The 27,459-nt window shown below is 47.4% G+C and overlaps 1 protein-coding gene across 1 annotated transcript in view; it reads right to left on the bottom strand.

Annotated features, from left to right (window-relative positions):
* Positions 1–27,459, bottom strand: part of LOC138266501 (transmembrane protein 132D-like) — a 1,755,118-nt gene that overhangs the window by 649,674 nt on the left and 1,077,985 nt on the right. Inside the window, exon 4 of the mRNA XM_069215367.1 lies at positions 8,847–9,027. Within this exon, the coding sequence (XP_069071468.1) occupies positions 8,847–9,027 (181 nt within the window). The remainder of the gene's footprint in view (positions 1–8,846; positions 9,028–27,459) is intronic.

Here is a 27,459-nt window from a genome sequence, read left to right as displayed (position 1 = left end):
CCTCATTATGGGCCACATGTACGAAACAATTTTCCGGTCACAAAAGGGCCCGATTCTCAGAATTGGACCATTTGCGACAGGAAAAATGCAGCTTGGGATGTACAAAGCCCAAATTGTGATTTGGTAACTTGATACTGAACTGCAATTTGGTATTAGGAAGGGGTATGTTGAATTAGAAAGGTATGTATGAATATTGTGTGACCAATATGCATTTGCGAGACATTTGGAGTTTATTGCCAATAGAAAGTCCCCTTGAGAAAGGTTTGGAAAATATTTTTTAAGAGCAGGGACTGCCTGTTCCTAAAAAATGAAACTGTAACGTTAGTTGTTTTTTCTTTTTAAATGCACCCGTTATCCTTGAAGGAAAACAGGCTGCATTAAAAAAAAAGGTTACTTTATTTAAAAGCAATCACAGACATGGTGGTCTGCTGACCCTAAGAGGCCAACATCCCTGTGGTTTTAGCGACTCTTAATGGATCGCAAAGTGCAACCTACCTCATTAATATCTTTGAGGTAGATTGATTTGCGACCCCCTTATGAATCGCCAATAAAACTCAAAAGGGTTTCATACATTAGAAATAGCAATTTCCTAATTCCGATTTGCATGAAATTGCAATTAAGAAATCGCTAATTCAAAACTTTATACATGTGGCCCTATGCCCAATGTAAAAGTAAATTTCTTGATGACAGGAGGTTTCCTGCGCTGGGTTCTAGATTGTGGAATCAGCTTCCTTCAATGATACGATATGAACAAAAATTTTTGGCCTTTCAAGAAACTCTTCAAAACTGACTTTTCGTCTGAAAGTTTACTGCACGTTCTTAGTAGCCTATTGGCCTTCTCTCCCCAGTATGGATTTGAGGGAGTCATGCACAGAGGCACATAAGTCAATGACGAGTGACCTACCACAAAGGCTTGAGTGGAAGATCCCAGGCTCCAAGCTTCAGAAGATAGCTCCACATCAGCGCTCAGAAGAGCATTGCCCAGGGATGGGATCCTGTTGCATCAGCGGTCCAGCCTCGGACTTGTGTCGCTTTTTTCTTGGTGGACCATGTGTTTTGAAGGATCTTAAATTGACTGAACAGCAGTGCTTATGCGCTTCCTCAGGCTAAGGATGTCAAGCTTCTAGGGGTGACTATGGATTATAGGCACTCCATAAACCCCAATTATTATTGTCCAGGAGAGACTTCCGGCTCAGAGATGACAGGAGAGGATGTGAGCGGACTGCTCTCCACATAACCTGTGAAATGACGACGGACGACCAGCAACACGCTCAGCAGGCAAAGATCCGAGTTGTAAGAGAGGTAAGTGCCCACGTCATTATAGGCTTTTCCAGACATCTGAAAACAATGACTCTTGACTGCGTGATATTCATGACAAGTCTACGGTAATCCCTTCACTCCACCATGCTGCACATAATAACGCGCTACACGCTATGGACGGATTTGTAGTAAGTCACAAGTTCTCGCATGTGTAGAGTATTTCTGGAAAGTCCTCTGCACTTTCAGGTAATGAGGCTCTGTCCATGTCGCATGTGAGCTCAGTGGTGTAACAAAACTTAAAGTGGCCCTCCTGCAAAGTACCTGTAGGGGGCTCGTGCCCCCTGGGCACAGTCAGGGGCCTGCCGCCTGTGCACAATATACTGTGCTGATGGCCCTCCCTGGAGCACGCAGGGGCTTAGGGGCCTTTGCTATGCCCCTGGTTGAGAAACTCAAATACCAAGATAAAAACTACGGGGCATATTTACGAGCCCCTTGTGCCACTGAAGCGTCATTTTTTGGACTCTCTGGCAGCGCAGACTACAAAGTCACTTTGGGTGGCTTTGAATGGGCTCATAGATTTGGAATAAGGCAAGTCGGCCTTACTCTGCACCAGGAGGGCGTTTCATGGGCGTTGCACTGGGTGTTTCCAAGCAACACCCACGGATTTCAACGCTTCTCCAGATTTACAAAACCATGCAAACCTGGGATGCACAAAAATCTTACGCCTCTCAAGGCGAGGCGTGATGAGGAGAAATCATTATATTTCTCTTCATTTTTTCCCTTTCCATGTCTGCTGCATTCTGCGGCACGCATAGAGGAAAACGCCTCTCAGGATTGTTTTTTTGCAGGACGGTGCCCCTTCCTGCACAAAAACAATCCTGCCTGCAATGTAGACACCTTTGCACCAAAGTGCAAGGGTGTCTGCGTTGGCGCTAGGCTGCCAAAAGGGCACCAGAGCAGGGGGAAAGGACAGGAATGCGCCGTATTGCATAAATAGGGTGCATTCCTGCCCTTTCACTTTAGTGTCGGGCAGCATAGTAAGGTGGCTTGCTGCCCTGCTCTGCGCTGCCCCACACCAAATCCTTGTAAATGAGGACCTAAGACGCTGAGACAGACATGGGGTATGAGTTGGACGGTCCAATCACTTCTCCTGTGACATAAAATTCATTGATCATTTATAAAGGAGGAAATTGCATTGATAAAGCTATGCATTACAACTCTTTTGAAAAAGCCCTTCAGTGAACGGGTTGAGACATGGGAAAGCAGGTTTGGGGGATTCAGGACAGCAAAAAAGTTTGGTTTCTGAAGAAAATGCAGTTTATTGTTTCCAGTATAAACAAGTCACAACTGTACAGCTCCACCATCGGGCCCCAACCATCCACCATCTCAGCCTACTCATTCCCGTTGTGACATCATGCTGGGGGTGTGACATCATTCTAAGGTTACTGCCCTTACGAAATGCGGTTGTAAGACATTCGGACTTCACCTCCAATAGGAAGTTGGAGGTAACCTATTCGCAAATAGGAAGGAGTTTCCCTTTGAGAATGGTTGGGAAAATATTTTTTTAGAGCAGCGACTGCTTGCTCTTGAAAAATGAAACTTCAACGTTTCTTTTTTTTTTTTTTGCATCCCGTTTTCCCTTAAGGAAAACGGGCTGAGTTTTAAAAAATAGATTGTTTTATTTAAAAGCAACCACAGACATGGCAGTCTGCTGACCCCAGCAGGACACCATCCCTGTGATATTAGCGATTGCTAATGGGTCACAAATTGCAACCTCCGTCATTAATATTCATGAGGTAGACTGATTTGGGACCACAACGAATTGCAAATTAAACTCAAAAGGGTTCCATACATTTGAAATAGCAATTTCCTAATTGTGATTTGCAGGAAATTGCAATTAGGAAATCGCTAATTCAAAACTTCGTACGTGTGGCCCTATGTCCCATTTAAAAGTAAATCTCGGGGTGACAGGAGGTTTCCTGAACTGGGTTCTAGATTGTGGAATCAGCTTCTTTTAATGATATGGGCCGTCAAAAAGCTCTTCATAAATAGCGTTTCTTCTGAAGGTTGATTGCACATTCTTAGTAGCCTATTGGCCTTCTCATCCCAGTATGGATTTGAGGGAGTCATGCACAGAGGCACATAAGTCAAAGACGAGTGATGTACCACAATGGCTTGAGTGGAAGATCCTAGGCTCAAAGCTTGAGAAGATACCTCCACATCAGCGCTCGGAAGAGCATCGCCCGGGGATGGGCTCCGGTTGCATCAGCGGTCCAGCCTCGGACTTGTGTTGCTCTTTCCTTGGGGTAGATGTTTCCATGCTTTGTGAACGATGTTAAATTGACTGGACGGCAGTGCTTACGCGCTTCCTCAGGCTAAGGATGTCAAGCTTCTAGGGGTGACTATGGATTATAGGCACTCCATAAACCCCAATTATTATTGTCCAGGAGAGGCATCTGGCTCAGAAATGACAGAAGAGGACGTGAGTTGACTACTCTCCAGGCATAAACTGTGAAACGACGACTGCTGACCAGCAACACGCTCAGCGGCAAGAAGATCCGGGTCGTTAGAGGGGCAAGTGCCCGCCTTGTTATAGGCTTTTCTAGACATCCGAAAACAGTGAATCTTGACAGCGTGATATTCATGCCAAGTCTACGGTAATCCCTTCACTGCACAACACTGCACATAATAATGCGCTACCTGCCATGGCTGGATTTGTTCTAAGTCACAAGTTCTCCCCACTGTAGAATATTTCTGGAAAGTAATCTGCACTTTGAGATAATGTGGCTCAGTACATGTCACATGGGGAGGGCCAGTGAGCTACTCAAATACTAAGACAAACACTAAGGGCCTGTTTTTCATTTTGGAGGTCTGACCACCACTGACAACGCATTGGGATTCACGATCCGGGTGGTGGTGACAGTTTTGTGCCGGTCCAACCGCTAGCATCCTAATCTGGTGGTTGGACGACCAAGTATGCGGCATTCGGACTGCCACCGGGGGTACGGCTGTCCTATGGACCACCGTAATCGTAATCAGACCCTAAGACACTTAGATAGACATGGGGTGTCAACTGGATGGTCTAATCAGTTCTCACTTGACATAAAATTCATTGCTCATTTATAAAGGAGATAATTATATTGATAAAGCTATTCATTACAAGTCTTTTGAAAAGGCACTTCAGTGAACAGGTTGAGACATGGGAAAGCAGTTTGTTGTGATACAGGACAGGAGAAAAGCTAGGTTGGTGAATAAAATGCAGTTTGTTGATTCCAGTATAAACAAGTCACAGCTGTACAGGTCCACCATCTGGCCCCAACCATCCACCACCCTAGTCTACTCATTCCTGTTGTGACATCATTCTGGGGGTGTGACATCATGATAAGGTTACTACCCTTCTAAACTCCTGAGCATATTACACCAAGCAATTCATAAGTGATAATACAACACAGTTGCTTCGCAAGTTGTTACAATGACCACGTCACTGAGTCAGGAAGGACACACAGTACTTTGCCAGCAAGAAGCAAGCATTGGTAAAATGCATTTGACATGTGCTGAATGGCCATGGAGGAGAAGGCTTTGGTGTTAAGTGCAGACATCTTCATCTGCTGCTTCTTAGATACCCAGACATGGGTTTTTTAAGGAAACATAAGTGTCTACAGGACAGAGAACAAAGTTTGCAGGAACTCACCTATTTTTTAATGTACCAATTTTAGCAAATTGTGGTCAAATTTGCACCTATAAGTGGAGGCCTTTGTTGAAACTTCCTAAAGTGAGCCACATATTTCGGTGCCCTACCGGCTCCATGACATGTCCATTGATGGCATCCCACAATACCAACTTCGGTGACAATGAATTCATCAAGAGATTCAGACCAATCAGAAGGCTGAGCCTAGATTTCGGAACAGGCATGTACTGGTGCTTTAATAAAATATGAAAGCCAACCTTGGTGGGCCTACTTGGATAACATGTTACCCATGGTGAGCTTACCTAGTTACAAGGTTACCCATGGTGGATATATGTGGATAGAAGGTGACCCATGGTGAGTGTACCTGGATAAAACATTTCAAATGGTGTGCTTACTTGTTTAGACAATTACCCATGGTGGACTTACCTGGATAGAAGGTTATTCCCTGAGATCTTACCTGGATAGAAGGTTACCCATGGTGGCCTTACCTGGATAGAAGGTGACCCATGGTGGGGGCACTTAGATAAAAGGTGACCCATGGTGGGCTTACCTGGATAGGAGGTTACCCACGGTGGGCTTACTTGGATAGAAGGTTACCCATGGTGGGTTTACCTGGATAGAAGATTACCCATGTGGGTTTAGCTGAATAGAACATTACCCATGGTGGGCTCACCTGGATAGAAGGTGACCCATGGTGGGCTTACCTGGATAGAAGGTTCCCCAAGGTGGGCTTACCTGGATAGAAGGTTACCCATGGTTGGCTCACCTGGATAGGTTACTCCCTAAGAGCTTACCTGGATAGAAGGTTACCCATGGTGGATTTAACTGGATAGAAGGTTATCCATGTGGGTTTACCTGGTTAAAAGGTTACCCATGGTGGACTTAACTGGATAGAAGGTTACCTACATGGGTTTACCTGGTTACAAGGTTACCCATGGTGGGCATACCTGGTTACAAAATTACCCATAGTGGACTCACTTGGATAGAAGGTGACCCAAGCTGGGCTTACCTGGATAGAAGGTTACCCATGGTGGGCGGTTTCCTGGAGGACATGGGAAGTCCTGAGGCCTGGACATTGTACCATGTTTGGACAGTGAAAAGAACTGCTAGAAAGATATTGGTTGGGTGGGAACATCATGTATGAGGTGATCCCTTTTCATCACTGGAGCTGACCCCGACGACTCGGCAATAGAAGCACAAGCTTCCTAGTGCTAAACATCTCCTTAGTTGGATTTGTTTCAGTGCTTGGAGGATGGTAAGGAAGGGTGAGAGATGAAGAACATTGCCACGTAGGGATGTCACATTATATTTGTCAGCTGGGCAGCCAAAAAGGTAAACAGTGGATGTGACAACATATATTTAGCTTCAAGCTGAGCCAAGCAGAGTCAACGCATCTTCACAGCAAATATCTACCTCCTTCAGCAACAAGTGACTGGGGCCACCGGGCCCTTCGTAATTATTTATGCTGTGAGCATCAGTCATCCCTGCGGGGCTGTGGATGTCCATGTGCCATTGGTAGTGTTAACGGTAAGAAGTTTTTAGTCTTCATGACATGGGTTGGGGCCTATAGGAGTTATGATTGGTTGAGCACTGGATCCTCAAGAAGAAGTTTTGGTGGTTTCAGTCCAAAGAGGGGACGAGCTCTGAATTTAATAATCCAGTGTGGTCCTCTCACTACATATCTACCCTCTTCTTTCTCCACTCACTTCTAAGGGGTGTATCCCCCGTGCGCTCTGGGATGAGGAATCAGCTGCGTGTGGAGTTCGAATATCCCTGTAAATAGTGTTAATGCTCGTTAGAAGTAGGTTTTGTTTACCCACTGACACCATTAAATCAAGTGAATAAATTATGTTTTACTGTATCAAACAAGGGTCATGCTGTCAAAAGTGTCCTTGTGTGCAATGGGCATGTGCACCCTATTTTTGTCTTCCTCCAGCATTTTGTTTTTACTAAAGGGGCCTTAGATGCTTGTGCAGACCCTTCTGCAATACAGATTACATCTGTGTTACATGTACACTTGTCTTATCTCAAGGGGAGTTCCCTTATTTGCATGGGGTTGTGGCCCCATCCAAATGAGATGACAATTTGTCTCTGCACCTTCTCTCTACTGCTGACACACACACGGGGCAAAAAGGGTATGAGGAGGTGTACTGAATGTGCACCGTATAGAAGTGGTGTACACTCGCTGTGCTCTGGTGTACACTCGCTGTGCTCCTCAAGGAAACAAGAACCCCTTCGGAAGGGTGAATATGAGATCCCATTGACCCCAAGACATAGCCTACAGTTGGGTGCAGTCACTCACTACACCTGCCTTGACAGGAATCTCTACCCTCCTTTCAAATACAGCTCTTGTGGTCATCTGCACAGTGAAAGGTGGACCGGTGGATTCACTAAAGCACTCTCCCAGGGCAGGTGATGGTTCATGACTGTGCTAGGGGCAGTGCATTAATTGTTGCAGGGCACGCTGGCCCACACCTCGCTCAGCACACCCAGTTAAAGGTGCACCGCTGCACAGATCAGGATGGCGCATCCAGTCTGGTTTAGAGTTTGGTGGACTGACTACTCTGTCACAAACATGGCGAGTGTCTTGCCCGCCTTATTGTATGTGCCATAAAATATAATGCACTCGTAACAAATAGGACACCCGTCTCTTTTGTGATATGTTACCCATCTGCACAACTCAAAATCAGGCCCCACATTATTGTAGCTCAAGGCAGCACATTATTAAGGAAGAAGCTGCCTACAGAAAAACAAAGTATTTGTCCAGCAGCCCAAGTCCCCAATCAGTAGGTGACGTCAGGCTGATGACTTATGACTGACTCTACTGCAGCCCTTCCATAGACATAAACCGAATGACAACATTCCTAGTTTCTCTGCAGCCTGGAGCCCCAGCTCAGCTTCCCATGAGGACTTGGAGCACCGTATTGTCTTACATGAATAGGTTAGACACAAAGATGCTCAAGACGCAATCTTTCCACTGATTAAATTACGTTTCTGTCTTTGTGATGGAGTGTTGTGATGTATATTGCTATGTGTGAGGCACAAATTACTTGCAAGTGGGATCCATTGTAGTCAGAGTGTCTTTGCTCTCACAGAAGGCTCACATGCATTTACCAGACTGTGTCTGAGTCAAGAGGCGTGGGCGTTCACAGCCTTCGGAGTGTGCAAGTTCTTTAAGTTGAGATGTGTCACTATCTTATGAGATGTACAGAGTGCCACACAATCCCAGAGAACAGTCTCCCACAGTACTGGTCCATCACAATGACAACACTCATTAGACATTTGGAGCCCACCTAAATCTCCCATAGTACTGGCAAATCACTCACAAGGCATTTAGAGCCTACCTAAGTCTCCCACAGTGCTGAACCATCACTCATAAGGCATTTAAAGCTTGCCTAAGTCTCCCACAGTGCTGAACCATCACTCATAAGGCATTTAGAGCCTACCCAAGTCTCCCACAGTGTTGAACCATCACTCATGAGGTATTTAGAGTCTACGTAAGGCTCCCATAGTTCTGGCCCATCACTCATAAGGCATTTAGAGCCTACTTAAGTCTCCCATAGTACTGGCAAATCACTCACAAGGCATTTAGAGTCTACGTAAGGGTCCCATAGTACTGGCCCATCACTCATGAGGCATTTAGAGCCTACCCAAGTCTCCCACAGTGCTGAACCATCACTCATGAGGTATTTAGAGTCTACTTAAGTCTCCCACAGTATTGAACCATCACTCATAAGGCATTTAGAGCCTACCTAAGTCTCCCATAGTACTTGCCCATCGCTAATAAGGCATTTAGAGCCTATCTAAGTATCCCACATTACTGGTCCATAACAATGACAACACTTATATGGCATTTAGAGCCTACCTAAAAAGCATGTGCATATATTCAAGGGCTTACCATGGCCAATGGGATGACTCCAACAAGGTCCTTGGGGTTGATGTAGACTCCAGGGGTATCTTCCTCAGATGGGGGCTCCCCGGGATATTCCACCTGCCACATGATCTGTGTCCCTGAAGCTTCACTGAGATCGGCAATTTCAAAATCCATCTGCAAGACCTCCTGGAATGGTCCATTGGTGCTGGAAGGGAAAGGGAGTAAGGTCACTGGAGGTCATGGGCCAAAGCCAACAGTAGTGCAAATCACAGTGTGAGCAGGCAAGTCAAGGCAATGCACGGCGGGAATGTTTTTATTTGTGTTTAGCCAATCATTAGTCGTACGGATAACATTTTATTACAGATGATTTAAACCAAACCATTGCATTATTCTGACAAAGAAATACTAGAAACCCTAAATGCACAGGGTGAGGAATTGTGTTTGCTTCACAACTTTTTAAATAGTGCTGGAACTTGTTTTTTATTTTTTTTCGCATTGCAAAAAAACTGAAATATTGCAAAAAATACTATAGACACTGACTATGAAAATGGCTGATGTCACTTTGTGACTGGTGTGGCAATTGTACATTTTATTTGAAATCTTTAGAAAACAAAGTTTTAAAAACATTGGGTCTGGTTTAAAAAGTGAAATGACGAACAGCGCATAAATGCAATTTTCTACTAAGCGGAGAAGGGTCAAGAGTTATATTATTGAGGAAATCGTTATTTAAAACTTGATCTCTTTTTCAGCGGTGACTGGGAATTTGCAGCAAGACGGAGGGATTGTGGTGAGAGTACAGTGGTGAGAAATGTCCTATGGCTGAACGGGACCGTCTATGGTGGGTGCGGCTCCTCCATTAGGGCGGAGGGGCAGCGCCCCACCCCTGCCAGCAGCAGCCGCGGTACACCTTTACCAACCAAACGATAATGTTAAAGGGGCGGGTCCATGGGGTATGATGAGGACAAGGGGAGTGCACTGTGCACTCCCCTCAGGGCACATGTGGGTCTGGACGGCCATCTCGGGCGGCAGCCAAACACACATGCGCACAGGGCTCTATCCTGCCCAGCAACACAGTTGCCGGGCTGGAGAGAGCCTTCACAGGCTCCCAGTCTGCCTGAGCAGTGTCAGGATTGGCGCAGGGCAGGCTGGGAGCCTGTGCCTTCCTGGAGCGACGAGGGAGAGAGGAGCAGACCGGCGCTCCGCGGGAGCGGAGCAGGTAAGTTTTATTTTTTACATTTTTGAAAATGTTATTATTATTCCACTCACCCCCCCACCACGTGCTGCACCACCACACCCCTTTTAATCCCCGCAAGCTACGACTGTGTCGACGAGCCTTCTGACAGCACGAAACCAGGAGTAGTGGTAGAAAGTAACAAGTGCACAACTAATGGGTGAGTTGCAGGAAGCCATCCCTTCAATGTCAGACACTCTGCATGTTCAAACATTCATTTCTAGGCTGGTGTAATAATGGGACTTCATCACTGTTGGTACAAGATGTTGCATCCTGCAGTGATGTTTACATTCTATTCCATGTTCCCCAGGGGTTCAGGTGATCTTAATCACATGAGCCACCTGGGCACTGACTCCAGTACACCTCACAGACACCCCAGGCTGCTTGAAAAAGGGGTTTCCAACGGGTACCCTACAAATATTCTTCAAGGGGCTACCCCTCTCCTTCTCATTACTAGGAAGTCACTTTCTGGTAGGAGTGGAAATTTGAATTTTGCAGGTAAAGCACAGATGCATCTAGAGGTGAGGTCTATTAACCCCACTAATAAAGTTCAGCAAAAACCACTAACATCCCTGAATCCCTGGTTGCTGTGTGAAGGGACCCTGTTAAAACTGAGCTGTGACTACATGGTGGATGTGTTCCTGCAAGAAAATAGTATAGTTATCCCCTATCCCTGAATCTAAGGTCGGGCTGGACTGTTCCCATGGGGAGCATGGTTAAGACTGATTTGCATATGGCTGGGTCCAAACTGGGTTGGCATGGTGGGCAAAGGAACAATGGATTAAACCCAGATTTGCGACTGGGGAGAGTGTTTGAAAAGTTTCAGCACTCTGTGCATCATCATTTTGCATTACTAAAGTCACCCTAAGTGGCCAGAGTATGTCCAGACATGGGTGTCTTGCTCACTGTGCCACTGGATTTAAACTAGCTTGGCTGATGAGGGGAAATATCCCGGAACCAGTCCCAAGATGCTAGCAGTTTGGGCTGGACTGTGCCCAGACATGGGTCCCTTGCTCACTGTGCCACTGGATTCAAGCTACTGCTGACTTTACTGGGGGAATGCACCACATTTCATGTGCTTGGCACTGACTGGTCTGCAGGAATTCACCACATCTCGTTCTTGGCACTGTCTGTTCTAGAGGAATCCACCACACTTCATTTGTTGGGCACTGACTGGTCTAGAGGGAATCACCACACCTTATGTGCCTGACACTGACTGTACTGAGAATCCATCACACCTCATGTGCTTGACACTGACTGTACTGGGGTAATCCACCACATCTCATGTGCTTGGTACCGACTGGTCTGCAGGAATCCACAACATTTCATGTGCTTGGCATTGACTGGTCTAGAGGAATCCACCACATCTCATGTGCTTGGCACTGACTACTCTGGAGGAAACTACTACATCTCATGTGCTTGGCACTGTCCGAACTGGGGGAATCCACCACATTACATGTTTTTGGCACTGAATGTACTGTGGGAATCCACCACATCTCATGTGCTTGGCACTCTCTCTACTGGAGGAATCTACCACATCTCATGTGCTTGGCACTGTTCGAACTGGGGGAATCCACCATATTTCATGTGTTTGGCACTGACTGTAGTGTGGGAATCCATCACATCTCATGTGCTTGGCACTGACTGCTCTGGAGGAATCCACCACATCTCATCTGATTGGCACTGTCTGTACTGGTGGAATCCACCACGTCTCATGTGTTTGGTATTGTCCGAACTGGGGGAATCCACCACATTTCATGTGCTTGGCACTGTCTGTACTGGAGGAATCCACCACATCTCATGCGCTTGGCACTGTCCATACTCTGGGAATCCACCACATCTCCTGTACTTAGCACTGACTGTGGGAATCCATCACATCTCATGTGCTTGGCACTGACTCTGGGAATCCATCACATCTCATGTGCTTTTCACTGACCGTACTGAGGGAATCCACCACATCTCATGTGCTTGGCACTGACTGTACAGGTGGACCCCATGTGCTTGACACTGGCTGTGCTGGGGGAATTCACCACGTCATGTGCTTGGCACTGAATGTTCTGGGAGAATCCACTACATCTCATATGCCTGGCACTTACTGTACTGGGGAATTCACTCCATCTCATTTGCTTGGCACTGATTGCACTGGGAGAATCCACCACATTTCATGTGCTTGACACTGACTGTGCTTGGGAAATTCACCACATCTCATGTGCTTGGCACTGATCGTACTGGGGGAATCCACCACATCTCATGTGCTTAACACTGACAGTGCTGGGGGAATCCGCCATGTCTCCTCGGCTTAGCACTGATCTCATGTGCTGGGCACTGACTGTGGGAATCCACCATGTCTCATGTGCTTGGCACTGCCTGTGGGAATCCACCACGTCTTGTGTACTTGCCACTGACTGTGAGAATCCACCACATCTCATGTGCTTGGCACTGATTGTACTGGGGGAATCCACCACATCTCATGGGCTTGGCACTGACTGTGGGAATCCACCATGTCTCATGTGCTTGGCACTGACTGTGAGAATCCACCACATCTCATGTGCTTGGCACTGACTGTGGGAATTCACCACATCTCGTGCTTGGCACTGATTGTACTGGGGGAATCCACTACATCTCATGTTCTTGGCACTGACTGTACTGGGGAAATCCACCACATCTTGTATGCGTCTCACTGACTGATCTGGTGAAATCCACCACATCCCATGAGCTTGGCACTGACTAATCGACAACTCTAGCCAGAAGAGTCGAAGGAAGCTTACAGTCCTCTCCTTCGGCCCCAAACTACTACTAACTACCAACCTAGTCACCATTGGTGGGCGGTAAACTCTGAAAGTTGAGGGTTGTAAACATTGTCCCCAAATTGCACCTCATGAGCAGGTGAAGAGCACAAGCACAACTACTTTAGGAGGCCTCAGTGGGATACCCCATGAAGTTCTGAAAAGAAGCCCAAGGCAGTTCATTTGGTGCCATGACATTCACATACATGACCTGTAAGTCCAGAGGATCTTGAGGGAGACTAATGCAATGCTCTAGTACATTCCTGCTCTGCCAGTTAAACGTTATGCTTCGCAGGACAGCTGTGGCTTCAACCTCCTCAACAAAATGCAGAAAATTATTCGAGACAAATAGTGCATTTTTCTCTGAAATTCCACTACATATTACCTTCAGAACTCTAGGTATCACAGGCAATTCATTAACAGTGGAAATGCAATTTTACAAGGTCTATACATTTTCAAATGTTTAAAGCAACTTTCTTCAGCCCTATATTCAACTACCTATCATTTCTGACATGCCTTTCCAAGTAGATTTTCACTTAGGTCTACTTGGAAGGATGCAGTGTGGAAAAATATACATGAAATAAGTTTTCACTGCTGTACATTATATGGATATTGCAAGTCACTGAGGAGTTCCATGACCATACAAGGAAACAAGGATGAAGAGTTCCTGTATAAGGTGATGAATCTCTGGGATGACTTGCAATATCCTTTTAACATATAGCAGAAGAATTTTACACTTGACTTCAGGTCAGGTCTCTGGTGATTGCAGATGACATGGAGAAAGTCTGAATTAGTGCAAGCTACTCTTTGAGACCTATTAAAAAAGATTTAGTGGTGGGTGTAACAACAATGTCATCCTTAAGGGGCCGATAGTTTTAGTGCTAATGCTTTGGGAACATTGACTGAAAAAATCACCTCTTTAAGGAGCAGATGACCATGTGAGGACTGTATGACTAAACAACAACTTCAAACACAACTACTGCCTTAACAACGAGGTCGGAACATCGACCTCGTTGATACTACTAATGATTTTACCACGAATGCCTTAACAACGATATTTTGTTGTAAAGGCATTCCTGATAAAATCATTAGCAATAGGCACCATTCACCCTACATCCCTCACCCCACCCCCCCATCACCACCCCAAAACCTAAAACCCCCTGACCCCTCACCCACTCCCCAAAACCAAAAATGCCCCACCCGCCCAACCCCACCCCAAAACCTAAAACCCCCTGACCCCCACTCACTCCCCAAAACCAAAAACGCCCCACCCCCCCAACCCCACCCTAAAACCTAAAACCCCCTGACCCCCCACCCACTCCCCAAAACCAAAAACGCCCCACCCCCCCAACCCCACCCTAAAACCTAAAACCCCCTGACCCCCCACCCACTCCCCAAAACCAAAAACGCCCCACCCCCCCAACCCCACCCTAAAACCTAAAACCCCCTGACCCCCCACCCACTCCCCAAAACCAAAAATGCCCCACCCCCCCAACCCCACCCCAAAACATAAAACCCCCTGACCCCCCACCCCCTCCCCAAAACCTAAACCCACCACTTACCTTCGCCAACTCACTTCTTTGTACCTTAACCACACATGTTCGTTGTTCAGAACATACGTAGTTAAGGCACAAAAAAACGGAGTCGTGGTTAAAAAAAGCGTTGTTGCGCTTTCGTTAACCACGACTTTCGGGAAAAGAAAGTTGTAAAAAAGGATGTTCCCCCCATGTGAGTAACACTATTGATTTCACACTGCATAGAACAGTGGCCACTTGACCATGTTGAACTTTGTAAGTCCTAAAAAAAGAAGTGGGGGACCAACTAAGTTAGGCACTACGCAGGTGACATCGTGCATGTGAAATCACAGAGTGTGCCGTCATGGTGTGTGACATCACAGGAATTAGCATCACAACCCATGACCTCAGAAGAAATGACAGAAGAAGTGACATTAGATCTTAAGACCTCGCACATATGTCTGTCACATGTCTATCATGAGTACATTTGAGCGCATTATCAAATTTAACAAATGAGATTTTGCATCAGGGTTGTGCCAAAAAAGTGACACAACCCCAAAGCAAAATCTTGGCCTCAACTTATACATTTATTTTTTTTAACTCTGCCACAAAGAAATTTCCAACAAGGAGAAACGTGGCAGTAAATCTTCTATGCTCAATTGGTTGCAAAGACTACATTTCAAAATATCCTATTGGGCTAAGCACCTACTGCAGACGTCTTTGAGTGCTCAGTAAACCCTAGAGAATAATAATAAGGGTGAGATAACTTTGGAGGTTAACGGATTTGCTGGAGAGATCTGTGTTTTGTGTAGTCCCAGTTTTGAATCAAAGTAGCACAGAGGGTTAATGTGTCTCCTTAAGAGCAACTCATGTAACATGCAAGTGGCAGATGTTTATTTTATGTTGATAGGTAAGTGGGTTACTGTTATTAACAGACGGATCCTTTTTGTTTGAAATGGGGTCTTTGGTTGGCAGTCAGGTTACCTCCTGTTCAAGAAAGGACCCTCACTCTAGTCAGGGTAAAGGAGACTCACCCTCAGTTAACCCCCACAAGCCCCTTTGGTAGCTTGGCACGAGCAGGCAGGATTAACTTCAGAAGCAATGTTATGTTATGTTATGTTACACAATTTATAGAGCGCATGGCTACCCTCGGGTTTCCCAACGCTACTAAACCCTAACCACAGAGGGGATGAGAGTGATACGCAACAAGAAAGAAATAAAAACAACTGGACCTAGAATAACCAAGTTTTCAAGGCCTTTCAAAATTCCAGTTCTTGCTCCATCAGCCGAAGATTAAGAGGCAGCGAGTTCCACAATTTGGCTCCTAAAAACATCAGAGAGGACCCACCCCATCTTGCTTTCTTTATTTTCGGTACAGTTACTAAAGCAAGAGTCGTGGATCTCAAATCTCTATTCGGCCTATAAAAAGTGGCCAGGTTCCTAAGGAGCATAGGTCCTCTATCATGCAAAGACCTGTGGATGTAACATAGGGCCATATGTACGAAAGCTTTTTCCCATAGACACAGAATGGGTAAAATCCTTTCGTACATCTGGCCCATAGAGCCTTAAATTTGATCCGCTGTACAACTGGCAACCAGTGCAAGGAAGCCAATCCAGCTTTCACAGAAGACCTTCTCAGGATGTTCAGTAGTAAACGAGCCGCAGCATTTTGAACTCTTTGTAATTCCTTTTTAACATATACTGGGGAGCCTAGGAAAAGGCCATTCCCGTAGTCTAGCCTTGAAAGAATAACAGCTTGCACAATGAGTCTTCTAGCCAGTGCTGGAAGAATAACAAAAATCTTTCTAAGAAGTCTCAGCAAGGCAAAGCAAGTAGTAGATATGTTCGTAGCCTGCAGGTCTAGCGTCAGAAGGGGATCCAGACTGATCCCCAGGCTCTTCACTTGCTTTTTGGGAGGAGGGAACTCACTAAGTGCCGAAGGACAGGTGCGAGAAATGCCAGGCTTTGGTTCAGGGCCCAGTACCATGACTTCCGTCTTCTCCTCACTTAGTTGCAATTTACTCTGAGTCATCCAGCTTGAGACAACTTGCATACAAGTACGGAAAGCGGCTCCTTCTGAGGTCTCATCAGCAGAAAAGGAAACCACCATTTGGGTGTCGTCAGCATAGGACCCTAATGCTAACCCAAATGATTCCACCAAAGAGGCCAAGGGAGCCATATAAATGTTAAACAGTGTCGGACTAAGGGTAGAGCCCTGAGGTACACCACACCTGCACTGTAGTTTGTTTGATAGGAACGATCGATCTAGGACCTGAAAGGACCTGTCCTGTAGAAAGGAAGTAAACCAGGCAAGTGCCTGTTCCTTAATTCCGAGCTCCCTCATTCTCGGGATCCATACCTGGTGGTCTACTGTGTTAAAAGCTGCGCTCAAGTCCAGCATAATAATCACTGTGGTAAGACCCTGGTCAACCCGCTTTCTAGCCTCTTCCGTAATGGCAATTAATGCAGTTTCCGTGCTGTGACCAGTTCTGAAGCCCATCTGAGTGGGATGGAGCAACCTATTCTCTTCTAAAAAGATAGAGAGTTGCCAATTGATGTATTTATCCAGAATTTTAGTGGGGGTGGGCAAAAGGTAAATGGTTCTAAAATTCTTCAACACTGTCAGGTCAAGAGAAGGTTTTTTTAATAGCGGTTTCACTATAGCATGCTTCCAAGAGCTATGTATTACTCTTTTGGAAAGAGAATCATTAAGTAAATGTGTCAGCATCGGAACAATAACTTCCGCACCCTGCACAAATATGTGAGGAGGGGGATCCTGATTTCAGGGCACTCAAGAATTTTGACACTTGAGTTTGTGAAAGAGGGTTAAGATGAGAAAGACAGGCTGTATTAACACCATTAACAAACTCCTCCTTCTTCAGTGAAGGACTTCTCCCCCCAAAAGTGGCATAGATGTCCAAAGTTTTTGGTGGAAAAATTAAGGTAGTAAATTGTTGTGTTCTATGGAAGCCTTTGTACCAACACACACAGTAACTCAGAGAAAACACTACAAGATGACACAACACACGTTTAGAAAAATAGGGACTATTTATCTAAACAAAACAAGACCAAAATGACAAAAATCCAACATACACAAGTCAAGTTATGAATTTTAGAAAGAAAAAGAGTCTTAAATCATTTAGAAAACAGTGAGAATGCTGTTAGTGCACAAAAGTACCTAGGTAGCATCAAAATAAAGCAGCACGGGCGAGTGTGCATTGGAAAAGGCCAGTGATGCATCGATTTCTCACTCGCAAATGAGACTGTGCGTCCTTCCTCCTCCGGTCGGGACGGCATGCGACGTTTCTTCTCTCCTGCAGGAGAGCGATGCACTTATGTGGATGGGCACCTTGGGTCCGGGCAGGCTTTGCATAGATTTTCCACCCCGAGTGATGTTGCGTTGAAATCCGGTTGCACAGTGTCAAGAAACCACGCTGCGTGGGGGCTTGCTTCGTTAACAACAGTCGCTGTGGTTGTTGTGCGTTGTTTCTCCAGCCACGTTGCGTCAATCTTTCAGCCGCGATGCAGGTGGAGCGTCCATTTTAGCCACGAGGCCGGTGGCGTGTCGTTTCTCAGCCGCGAGGCGGATGGTGCATCAAAAGTTTCCCCGCACAGCGATCTTTGTGTGGATTTTTGTCCTTTTCCACCAGCTGCACCTCTCAAGGGCCCAAAGACAGGTTAGGGCACCACTTGACAGGCACGGCTCTCAGCAGAAAGCTTAGGTGCTGGCAGAAAGAAGCCTTTGTTGTCCCTGAGACTTCAGAAACAGGAGTCAAGCTCAGTTCAAGCCCTTGGAGATTCTTCACCAGTGGGAAGTCACACAAAGGTCAGTCTTTGTCCTCTCTCAGGCAGAACCAGCTCCTGCAGGCCAACCCAGCAAAGCATAGTCACAGGCAAAGGGGCAGTACTCCTCCTCCAGCTTCTCCAGCTCTTCTCCTTGGCAGAGGTTCCTCTTAGTTTCAGAAGTAATCTGATTTTCAGGGGTTTGGGTGCTCTTCTTTTACCCCTTTCTGCCTTTGAAGTAGGCCTACCGCAAAGAGAATCTCTTTTGTTTTCAAGATCCTGCCTTGCTCAGGCCAGGCCCAGACACGCACCAGGGGGTGGAGACTGCATTGTGTGAGGGCAGGTGAAGTCCTTTCAGGTGCGAGTGACCACTCTTCCCTCCTCTCTAGCACAGATGGCTCATGAGGATATGCAGACTACACCCCCGCTCCCTTTGCGTCACTGTCTAGAGAGAGGTACAAACAGCCCAACTGTCAAACTGACCCAGACAGGGAATCCACAAACAGGCAGAGTCGCAGAATGGTTTAAGCAAGAAAATGCCTACTTTCTAAAAGTGCCATTTTCAAACACACAATCTAAAAATCAACCTCACTAAAAGATGTATTTTCAAATTGTGAGTTCAGAGACCCCAAATTCCCCATGTCCAACTCCTCTCAAAGGAAATATACGCTTTAATCATAGTTAAAGGCACCCCCCATGTTAGCCTATGAGAGAGATAGGCCTTGCACAGTGAAAACCGAATTTGGCAGTATTTCACTGTCAGGACATGCAAAACACATTAGTATATGTCCCAACATTAACATACACTGCACCCTGCCCATGGGGCTACCTAAAGCGTACCTTGGAGGTGCCCTACTTATATAAAAAGGCATGGTTTAGGATTGGGAGGTCGGTACACCCATGCCAAGTCGAATGGCAGTTTAAAACTGCACACACAGACACTGCAGTGGCAGGTCTGAGCCATGTTACAGGGCTACTAATGTGGGTGGCACAACCAGTGCTGCAGGGCCACTAGTAGCATTTGATTTACAGGCCCTGGGCACCTCTAGTGCACTTTACTAGGGGCTTACTAGTAAATCAAATACGCCAGTCATGGATAAACCCATGCACACATATAATTTATACAGGGAACACTTACACTTTAGCACTGGTCAGCAGTGGTAAAGTGTCCAGAGCAACAAAGCAGCAAAAACAGAGTCCAGCACACAGAAACCATCTGGGAAGTAGAGGCAAAAAGTTAGGGGAGACCACGCCAAGGATGCCGGGTCTAACAGTTTCGTTAGTTGATGGTCATAAACTGTAATCCTTCTAATATAGCACAGTGAGCTTTGAAGGGCATGTGGCTCCTACCCCTTGTAACTCTGGCTGGCATGTAACACGTCCTGTACATGGATTTACACACTTATATGACTGCCAATGTACATTGTGTACGTGTGAGGTCAAGAGCTCTGACGCCTTGCATTGGGATGACTAGTGCTATAAAAGAAAATCGATAGTGGTATTTAAATTGTTATTTATGTAAATACTGGAACAGACCAACACATCTGAGATTCTTACAGGGCATTCATCCCTCTTATGTGCAGGGGCTGAACAAAGTGAAAACCACGCCTCTCTGAAGTACCTGTGAAGTGATAACGACCTGGTGCTTGTGTGACCCCCCCTCCCCCTCTACAGCATCTGCATCCAGGTGTGAGGCTCTGATACCTATTAGCCAGGATACTGGAGGAAAAGGAGGCCATGTTGGCCCCCTAACTTTGCCCATTGTTTGGGGCCCACCTTAAATTTAAAATGACAAACTCCCCTCCCACCTGTGCACTGTTAGTGGGAAGGTAGCAGAGAACGTGCAGGCGCTGATGAATGTGTCCTGGGTCTGAACATCACAGTGGGACCAGTTCAGGATACTGCTGGGAGGCCCACCTTCTTGGTAGGGGGGCGGCGTCCACCCTGTGAAAAGAGTGGGTAGACGGCGCCTACCCGCACCTACCCACCACCTCTCCCATGTTCCTTCAAATCACTGTGGGCCTGGGCTCAGGTACTCAACCGTCTACGGGCCACGTTTCTATCCTGCACGCTGAGCATGCTGGGAGCTTTTAAACACTCACTTTAATGTGATGTCTCTGGGTACAAGATGGAATTGTAACAATTTCGGTTACTCTCTATAAAGTGCCTTTCAATTATTTCGGCACCGTAGAAAAGTGTGAATAAATAAAAATAAAAGACATCTGTTGTTTACAGCGTTTTCTGACAGCTGCCAATGGTACTAGGCGCTATGAAAACACTAATTATTACTTTTTCTCACATTGACGACACATTTATATTAGTTCGCAACATTCAGGATGTATGTTAGCATACGTCTATAAATGTGAAGCAACTTGGTAAAACTGCTTCTGAAGGAGCTCGTAAATGAGCCAGTTTGGTGTCTCGGCGTCAGCACAACACCCTGTGATTTTGGCCAAATCACCGAATCTCCCCGTGCCCACCAAAGTCCTTGTGTAATGGGACTGGTGCGCGGGTAAAAAGAAAATACGAATAATACGATAAAAAGTTTGGAAGACATCTCTACAAAACATCCTAAAATAAACTCACTTGAGCAGTGAGTGGCAGGTCTTTCGGAATATGCGCCCTTTAGAAATGAAAATGATTCCTGTACATTTTTTTTCTTAACACAGAACACAAAGCGTCCTTTCAAAGATGGTCCCTCTGTTCAGGGTCCAGAGAGCAGGCGAGAGTCTTTCAACGCTGAAAGGGCCTCTCCCGGGCTTCTGAGCGCTCGACAGGCCGTGGGGATGAATCAGAACCAAAGATACATCCCAGGGATGAGAGACGTCTGCTCTCAGAAGGACCAGTCCACCCCTCCCAGGAAAGAGCGACATTTCATTTAACAATACCAGGCCAGGCTCCAGAGACACCCCACAGCGCCCAGAGGCCCCGAGACAGAAATAGCACATCCAGGCAGAGCTCATCACAGCTGCCAAGGGTCTTATTAGGGCCGAGGCGGAGTGCCCTGTGCTAGGGTCTGAAAGGCCAAAGAGACCCTGTCTGCTGTAAGATAAACCCACCCCAGCTCTGCTGCCTCTCAGGTTGGAACAGACCATGGGGGGGTGGAGGTAGGGGGAGTTTAAACTTGGCTCAAAACTTTCCTTTCTCGAAGGCACGTATGTTTTCACCACCCCGTGACGCACAGGCCTACTGAAACGTTTCTCATGCAGAATGTCCCACCCACGCAGGGCGATTCTAGGATTTGTGGGGCGCAGGGAAGAGTAGGAACATGCGACGCCCCCCCTATAAATTGCATTTGATGTACCCTCACAGGAAGTGACATCACAGGAAGTGACATAAATTGACCACATATTTGTTTCTTGCATTGCTGAAGTCGCTTTGGAAGAAGCACTCACATAGTGTGGATATCAGTAAAATGGCTATAAATATAAGTCATTTTCTTACTAAATTATAAATACATTATATATTTGAGATCTTAATTGGAAATACATTAAATTGTTCCAACTAGATGGAAAAGCTAGGCCTAAATCTCTCCACAACTGGTCTAGTTATTTCGATGTTTACTAGTTGTGTCCAGAGTAGTGCACGGTTTGGGGCAGTGTCAGTGGTAGCGTGGCGTGTGTACTTCTAGTTTCTTGGACAATTCGTGGCAATGATGCCCGGCTCAGCACACTGGGGCAGGGTCATGGGAATCAACCTACTTGGCCTTCTAAGTAAGTTTACAAGATATTAGGCTTCCAGCCTCCACCTTTCACCCAGGGCTTTGTGGAACCTCTACCCTTCTCTGTCCGGTTCTCCCACTCTCACATTTATCTTCCCTCTTCTTGGCCTACTCTTAACTTGTGTTGCTTCCACCCATCCTCTCACCTTTTCTTGCTGTTCCTTCCCCCCTTGCAGAGACCTCGACCTCTCTGATCTACTCATCTCTGACTGAGCCTTTAACCTTCCATTGCTGTTCTGCCCATCCAACCTCAACCTCACCTCTCCGCCTCCCTCCCTCAGCCTTTCACCATCTTTTGGTGTTTCTGCTCCCTTACATGCCCTCTCACCATTAGTGCCTCCTCCCCTCCAGCCTCTTCCTATCTTTTGCTGTTTCTTCCCCCTTCCATCCCCTCTCACCATTAGTTCTCTCCCCACCCTCCTGCAGCCTCCTCCCATCTTTTAGTGTTTCTGCTCCCTTAGATCCACCTCTCATCATTAGTTCTCTCCCTTCCTCCTCCAGCCTCTTCCCATCTTTTAGTGTTTCTGCTCCCTTAGATCCACCTCTCATCATTAGTTCTCTCCCCACCCTCCTGCAGCCTCCTCCCATCTTTTAGTGTTTCTGCTCCCTTAGATCCACCTCTCATCATTAGTTCTCTCCCTTCCTCCTCCAGCCTCTTCCCATCTTTTGGTGTTTCTGCTCTCTTCCACCCCTCTACCACTGCTTCTCTCCCGCACTCTGCACGCCTTCTCTTGCTGGTTCTGCTTCTCTTATATCCACATCTCTTACCTTGTTACACCTTTCACCTTCCATCTCCCCCAGAAGCGCAACTTCCTTCTTGGTTCTCTTCCACTGACATCCATCTCTCTGCGTCCATTCTCCGGAAGCCCATCTTTTCTTCTAAATGTACCACTCTTGAACCCCCTGCCCCTCCATGCTCTACTCGTCTTCTCATCTCCCCAGACTCTTAGCTCATCTTGTGTCTTCTTCTGCTCTAACAACTATCACTTCCTCACCTGCAGCTTGGTCCCTTCCCTTTCTGGTTCTGCCCCTCTTGTTTCTACCTCTCTACCCTATGCTCGACGCTTCACCTCACCGCTCCACCTCACTCCTCCAGTCGCATTGACTCTGCCCCTTTTACACCCACCTCTCATTGTTACATCTCTCTCCTCTCCCTCTAAGGTCTCCTGCTGGTCCTGCTTCTCTTAGCAACTCCCATCCATGTGCTGCCCCTTGCTTCTAATGTCTTCTTCCTCCTTGTGGCATTTGTGCCGGTCTTCCCCCTTTACACCCACCTCTGCTCTTCCTGTCCAGCCTCCCATCATCTCACTGCTTCTCCCACATCCACTTCTCCCCTCCATGCTTTACTCATCAATTCATTCCTACCCTGCTTCTTCTCAGTCCTCCTGTCCCTCTTACGCCCACCTCTTCACTCCGTGGTTTATCTCTCAGCTTCTTCTCACTCCTTCTCTCCCTCTTACATACACCTCTTCTCTCTGTGGTTTATCTCTCCCCTGCCTTTCGCTTCTTCTCAGTCCTTCTGTCCCTCTTACATCCACATCTTTACTCTGTGGTTTATCTCTCCCCCGCCTTTAGCTTCTTCTCAGTCCTTCTGTCCCTCTTACATCCACCTCTTAACTCCGTGGTTTATCTCTCCCCCGCCTTAAGCTTCTTCTCAGTCCTTCTGTCCCACTTACATCCACCTCTTCCCTCCGTGGTTCATCTCTCCCCGCCTTTAGCTTCTTCTCCGTCCTTCTGTCCCTCTTACATCCACCTCTTCCCTCTGTGGCTTATCTCTCCCCGCCTTTGGCTTCTCCTCAGTCCTTCTCTCCCTCTTACATCCACCTTCTCCCTCAGTGGTTTATCTATCCCCCGCCTTTAGCTTCTTCTCAGTCCTTCTCTCCCTCTCACATCCACCTTCTCCCTCCATGGTTTAACTCTCCCCCGCCTTTAGTTTCTTCTCAGTCCTTCTGTCCCTCTTACATCCACCTCTTCACTCCGTGGTTTATCTCTCCCCCGCCTTTAGTTTCTTCTCAGTCCTTCTGTCCCTCTTCCATCCACCTTCTCCCTCCATGGTTTAACTCCCCCCCGCCTTTAGCTTCTTCTTAGTCCTTCTGTACCTCTTACATCCACCTTCTCCCTCCATAGTTTAACCCTCCCCCGCCTTTAGCTTCTTCTCAGTCCTTCTGTCCCTCTTACATCCACCTCTTCCCTCTGTGGTTCATCTCTCCTCCGCCTTTAGCTTCTCTCAGTCCTTCTCTCCCTCTTACATCCACCTCTTCCCTCTGTGGTTCATCTCTCCTCCGCCTTTAGCTTCTTCTCAGTCCTTCTCTCCCTCTTCCATCCACCTCTTCCCTCCGTGGTTCATCTCTCCCCCGCCTTTAGCTTCTTCTCAGTCCTTCTCTCCCTCTTCCATCCACCTCTTCCCTCCGTGGTTTATCTCTCCCCCGCCTTTAGCGTATTCTCAGTCCTTCTGTCCCTCTTACACCCACCTCATCCCTCAGTGGTTTATCTCTCCCCCGCCTTTAGCGTCTTCTCAGTTCTTCTGTCCCTCTTACACCCACCTCTTCCCTCCGTGGTTTATCTCTCCTCCGTCTTTGGCTTCTTCTCAGTCCTTCTCTCCCTCTACCATCCACTTCTTCCCTCCGTGGTTTATCTCTCCCCCTCCTTTGGCTTCTTCTCAGTCCTTCTCTCCCTCTTCCATCCACCTCTTCCCTCCGTGGTTTATCTCTCCCTTCTCCTCCTCCCTTTTCGCCTGGACTCTGTCCCTCTTATATCCTCTTCGTTTGCAAGTGGTGCCCTTGACTCCTTCTCTCTCCCAGCCTCTTTCCACTGATTCTGCCCATTCCCTCCACCGGTCCTCCTGCCTTCCAGCCACTTTCTCTTTGCTAGTCATTCTGCTCCTGAGTGAGCACCTGTCTCCCTGCTGCACTCTCACCTGTCTGCTCTCCCCTTTCCTCTTCTTCTGTCCTTTCCCTTTTATTCACCTTCCCCTGCCATCCTCTGCTTTTCTCTCTTTCCCTTCATCCCAGGGGAGCAGTGGCCACTGTGAAGAGAAATTATTCTTTTTTGTGATCTCTGCAGGATACCTGCTTTTCATTCACACGGGGGGAGGGGGGGGTCACTTCCCACCTATGGGCACTTTAATTACTAAATGCTGTTGTCATGCAGATGCAGCCATTAAGTCCTTTGAAAGGGGATGACAGGGAAATCTGAGAAAAGGCAAAAATATAGGCTTAAAAGCCCCCCAGGATCTCTCCTTCTAAAGGTGGGGTACCGCTGTGACCCAACACTGCTGAGAGCAGGCTGCCTCTGTCCAGCTCCGGCCCTGACACAAGAAAGGCATCCAGGAGCCAGCTTGATGCCAGGGTCAGGTATGGCTGACAGGGAACTTATGGAAGTGCCCAGGGCCCACGTGGGCTGGAATTGGGGGACGCTGGGTCTACCAAGTGGCACAAGCGATGCCCTTAATGCAAGGGGCCTCAGTTTCCAGCAACGATGTTTGGTCACAAAAGCTGCCCCTTTTTTTATTTTACATTTACAAACTTTCAGATTAAAAAATGTAACTCAACAAACTTTCCACATCTACGAGAAAAGTCAATAGCTCTGGGCTCACTGTTGAGTTGCCAATGTTTGTCTTTTATGAGAATGTTTTGGGAAAGTAAATCAAAACCATTGCAAGATGGCAAACCGTTCTTCTGCACATCCGAGCCTGGTAGACGTTTCTGGGAGGAAGTCGAGCCCCCCAGACGAAAGTAAAAAAGCTGAAAAATCAAAATACATGTTTTTAAATGATGCATTTGGCCCACCAGTCCCTGGCACTGAACGGGGACTGCAGGTAAAGCTAATGTGCACAGTGCCCACAGACCCTGGCACTGAAAGGAGACAGCAGGTAAAGCTAATGTGCACATTGCCCACAGACCCTGGTACTGAAGGGGGCAGCAGGTAAAGCTACTGTGCACATTGCCCACAGACCCTGGCAGTGAAGGGGGCAGCAGGTAAAGCTAGTGTGCACATTGCCCACAGACCCTGGCACTGAAGGGGGAATGTAGCTAAAGCTAATGTGCACATTGCCCACAGACCTTGGCACTGAAAGGGGACAGCAGGTAAAGCTAATGTGCACATTGCCCACAGACCCTGGCACTGAAGGGGGAATGTAGCTAAAGCTAATGTGCACATTGCCCACAGACCTTGGCACTGAAAGGGGACAGCAGGTAAAGCTAATGTGCACATTGCCCACAGACCCTGGCACTGAACGGGGACTGCAGGTAAAGCTAATGTGCACAGTGCCCACAGACCCTGGCACTGAAAGGAGACTGCAGGTAAACCTAATGTGCACAGTGCCCACAGACCCTGGCACTGAAAGGGGACAGCAGGTAAAGCTAGTGTGCACAGTGCCCACAGACCCTGGCACTGAAAGGAGACAGCAGGTAAAGCTAATGTGCACATTGCCCACAGACCCTGGTACTGAAGGGGGCAGCAGGTAGAGCTACTGTGCACATTGCCCACAGACCCTGGCACTGAAGGGGGCAGCAGGTAAAGCTAGTGTGCACATTGCCCACAGACCCTGGCACTGAAGGGGGAATGTAGCTAAAGCTAATGTGCACATTGCCCACAGACCCTGGCACTGAAGGGGGCAGCAGGTAAAGCTACTGTGCACATTGCCCACAGATCCTGGCACTGAAGGGGGCAGCAGGTAAAGCTACTGTGCACATTGCCCACAGACCCTGGCACTGAAGGGGGCAGCAGGTAAAGCTAATGTGCACAGTGCCCACAGACCCTGGCACTGAAAGGGGACTGTAGGTAAACCTAATGTGCACTTTGTCCACAGACCCTGGCACTGAAGGGGGCAGCAGGTAAAGCTACTGTGCACATTGCCCACAGACCCTGGCACTGAAGGGGGCAGCAGGTAAAGCTAATGTGCACAGTGCCCACAGACCCTGGCACTGAAAGGGGACTGTAGGTAAACCTAATGTGCACAGTGCCCACAGACCCTGGCACTGAAAGGGGACAGCAGGTAAAGCTAGTGTGCACAGTGCCCACAGACCCTGGCACTGAAAGGAGACAGCAGGTAAAGCTAATGTGCACATTGCCCACAGACCCTGGTACTGAAGGGGGCAGCAGGTAAAGCTACTGTGCACATTGCCCACAGACCCTGGCACTGAAGGGGGCAGCAGGTAAAGCTAGTGTGCACATTGCCCACAGACCCTGGCACTGAAGGGGGAATGTAGCTAAAGCTAATGTGCACATTGCCCACAGACCTTGGCACTGAAAGGGGACAGCAGGTAAAGCTAATGTGCACATTGCCCACAGACCCTGGCACTGAAGGGGGCAGCAGGTAAAGCTACTGTGCACATTGCCCACAGACCCTGGCACTGAAGGGGGCAGCAGGTAAAGCTAATGTGCACAGTGCCCACAGACCCTGGCACTGAAAGGGGACTGTAGGTAAACCTAATGTGCACTTTGTCCACAGACCCTGGCACTGAAAGGGGACTGTAGGTAAAGCTAATGTGCACTTTGTCCACAGACCCTGGCACTGAAAGGGGACTGCTTTTGAAGCTCATGGACACAGGCAGAATTCCATCACTGACAGTGTGTGGGGGGCGTGGGGTTGCATTAGGCA

Source organism: Pleurodeles waltl, chromosome 11 (assembly GCF_031143425.1).
Source record: "Pleurodeles waltl isolate 20211129_DDA chromosome 11, aPleWal1.hap1.20221129, whole genome shotgun sequence".
Taxonomy (NCBI): domain Eukaryota; kingdom Metazoa; phylum Chordata; class Amphibia; order Caudata; family Salamandridae; genus Pleurodeles; species Pleurodeles waltl.
The sequence above is the reverse complement of the archived record's forward strand: the minus strand, read 5'-3'. Positions and strand labels throughout refer to the sequence as shown.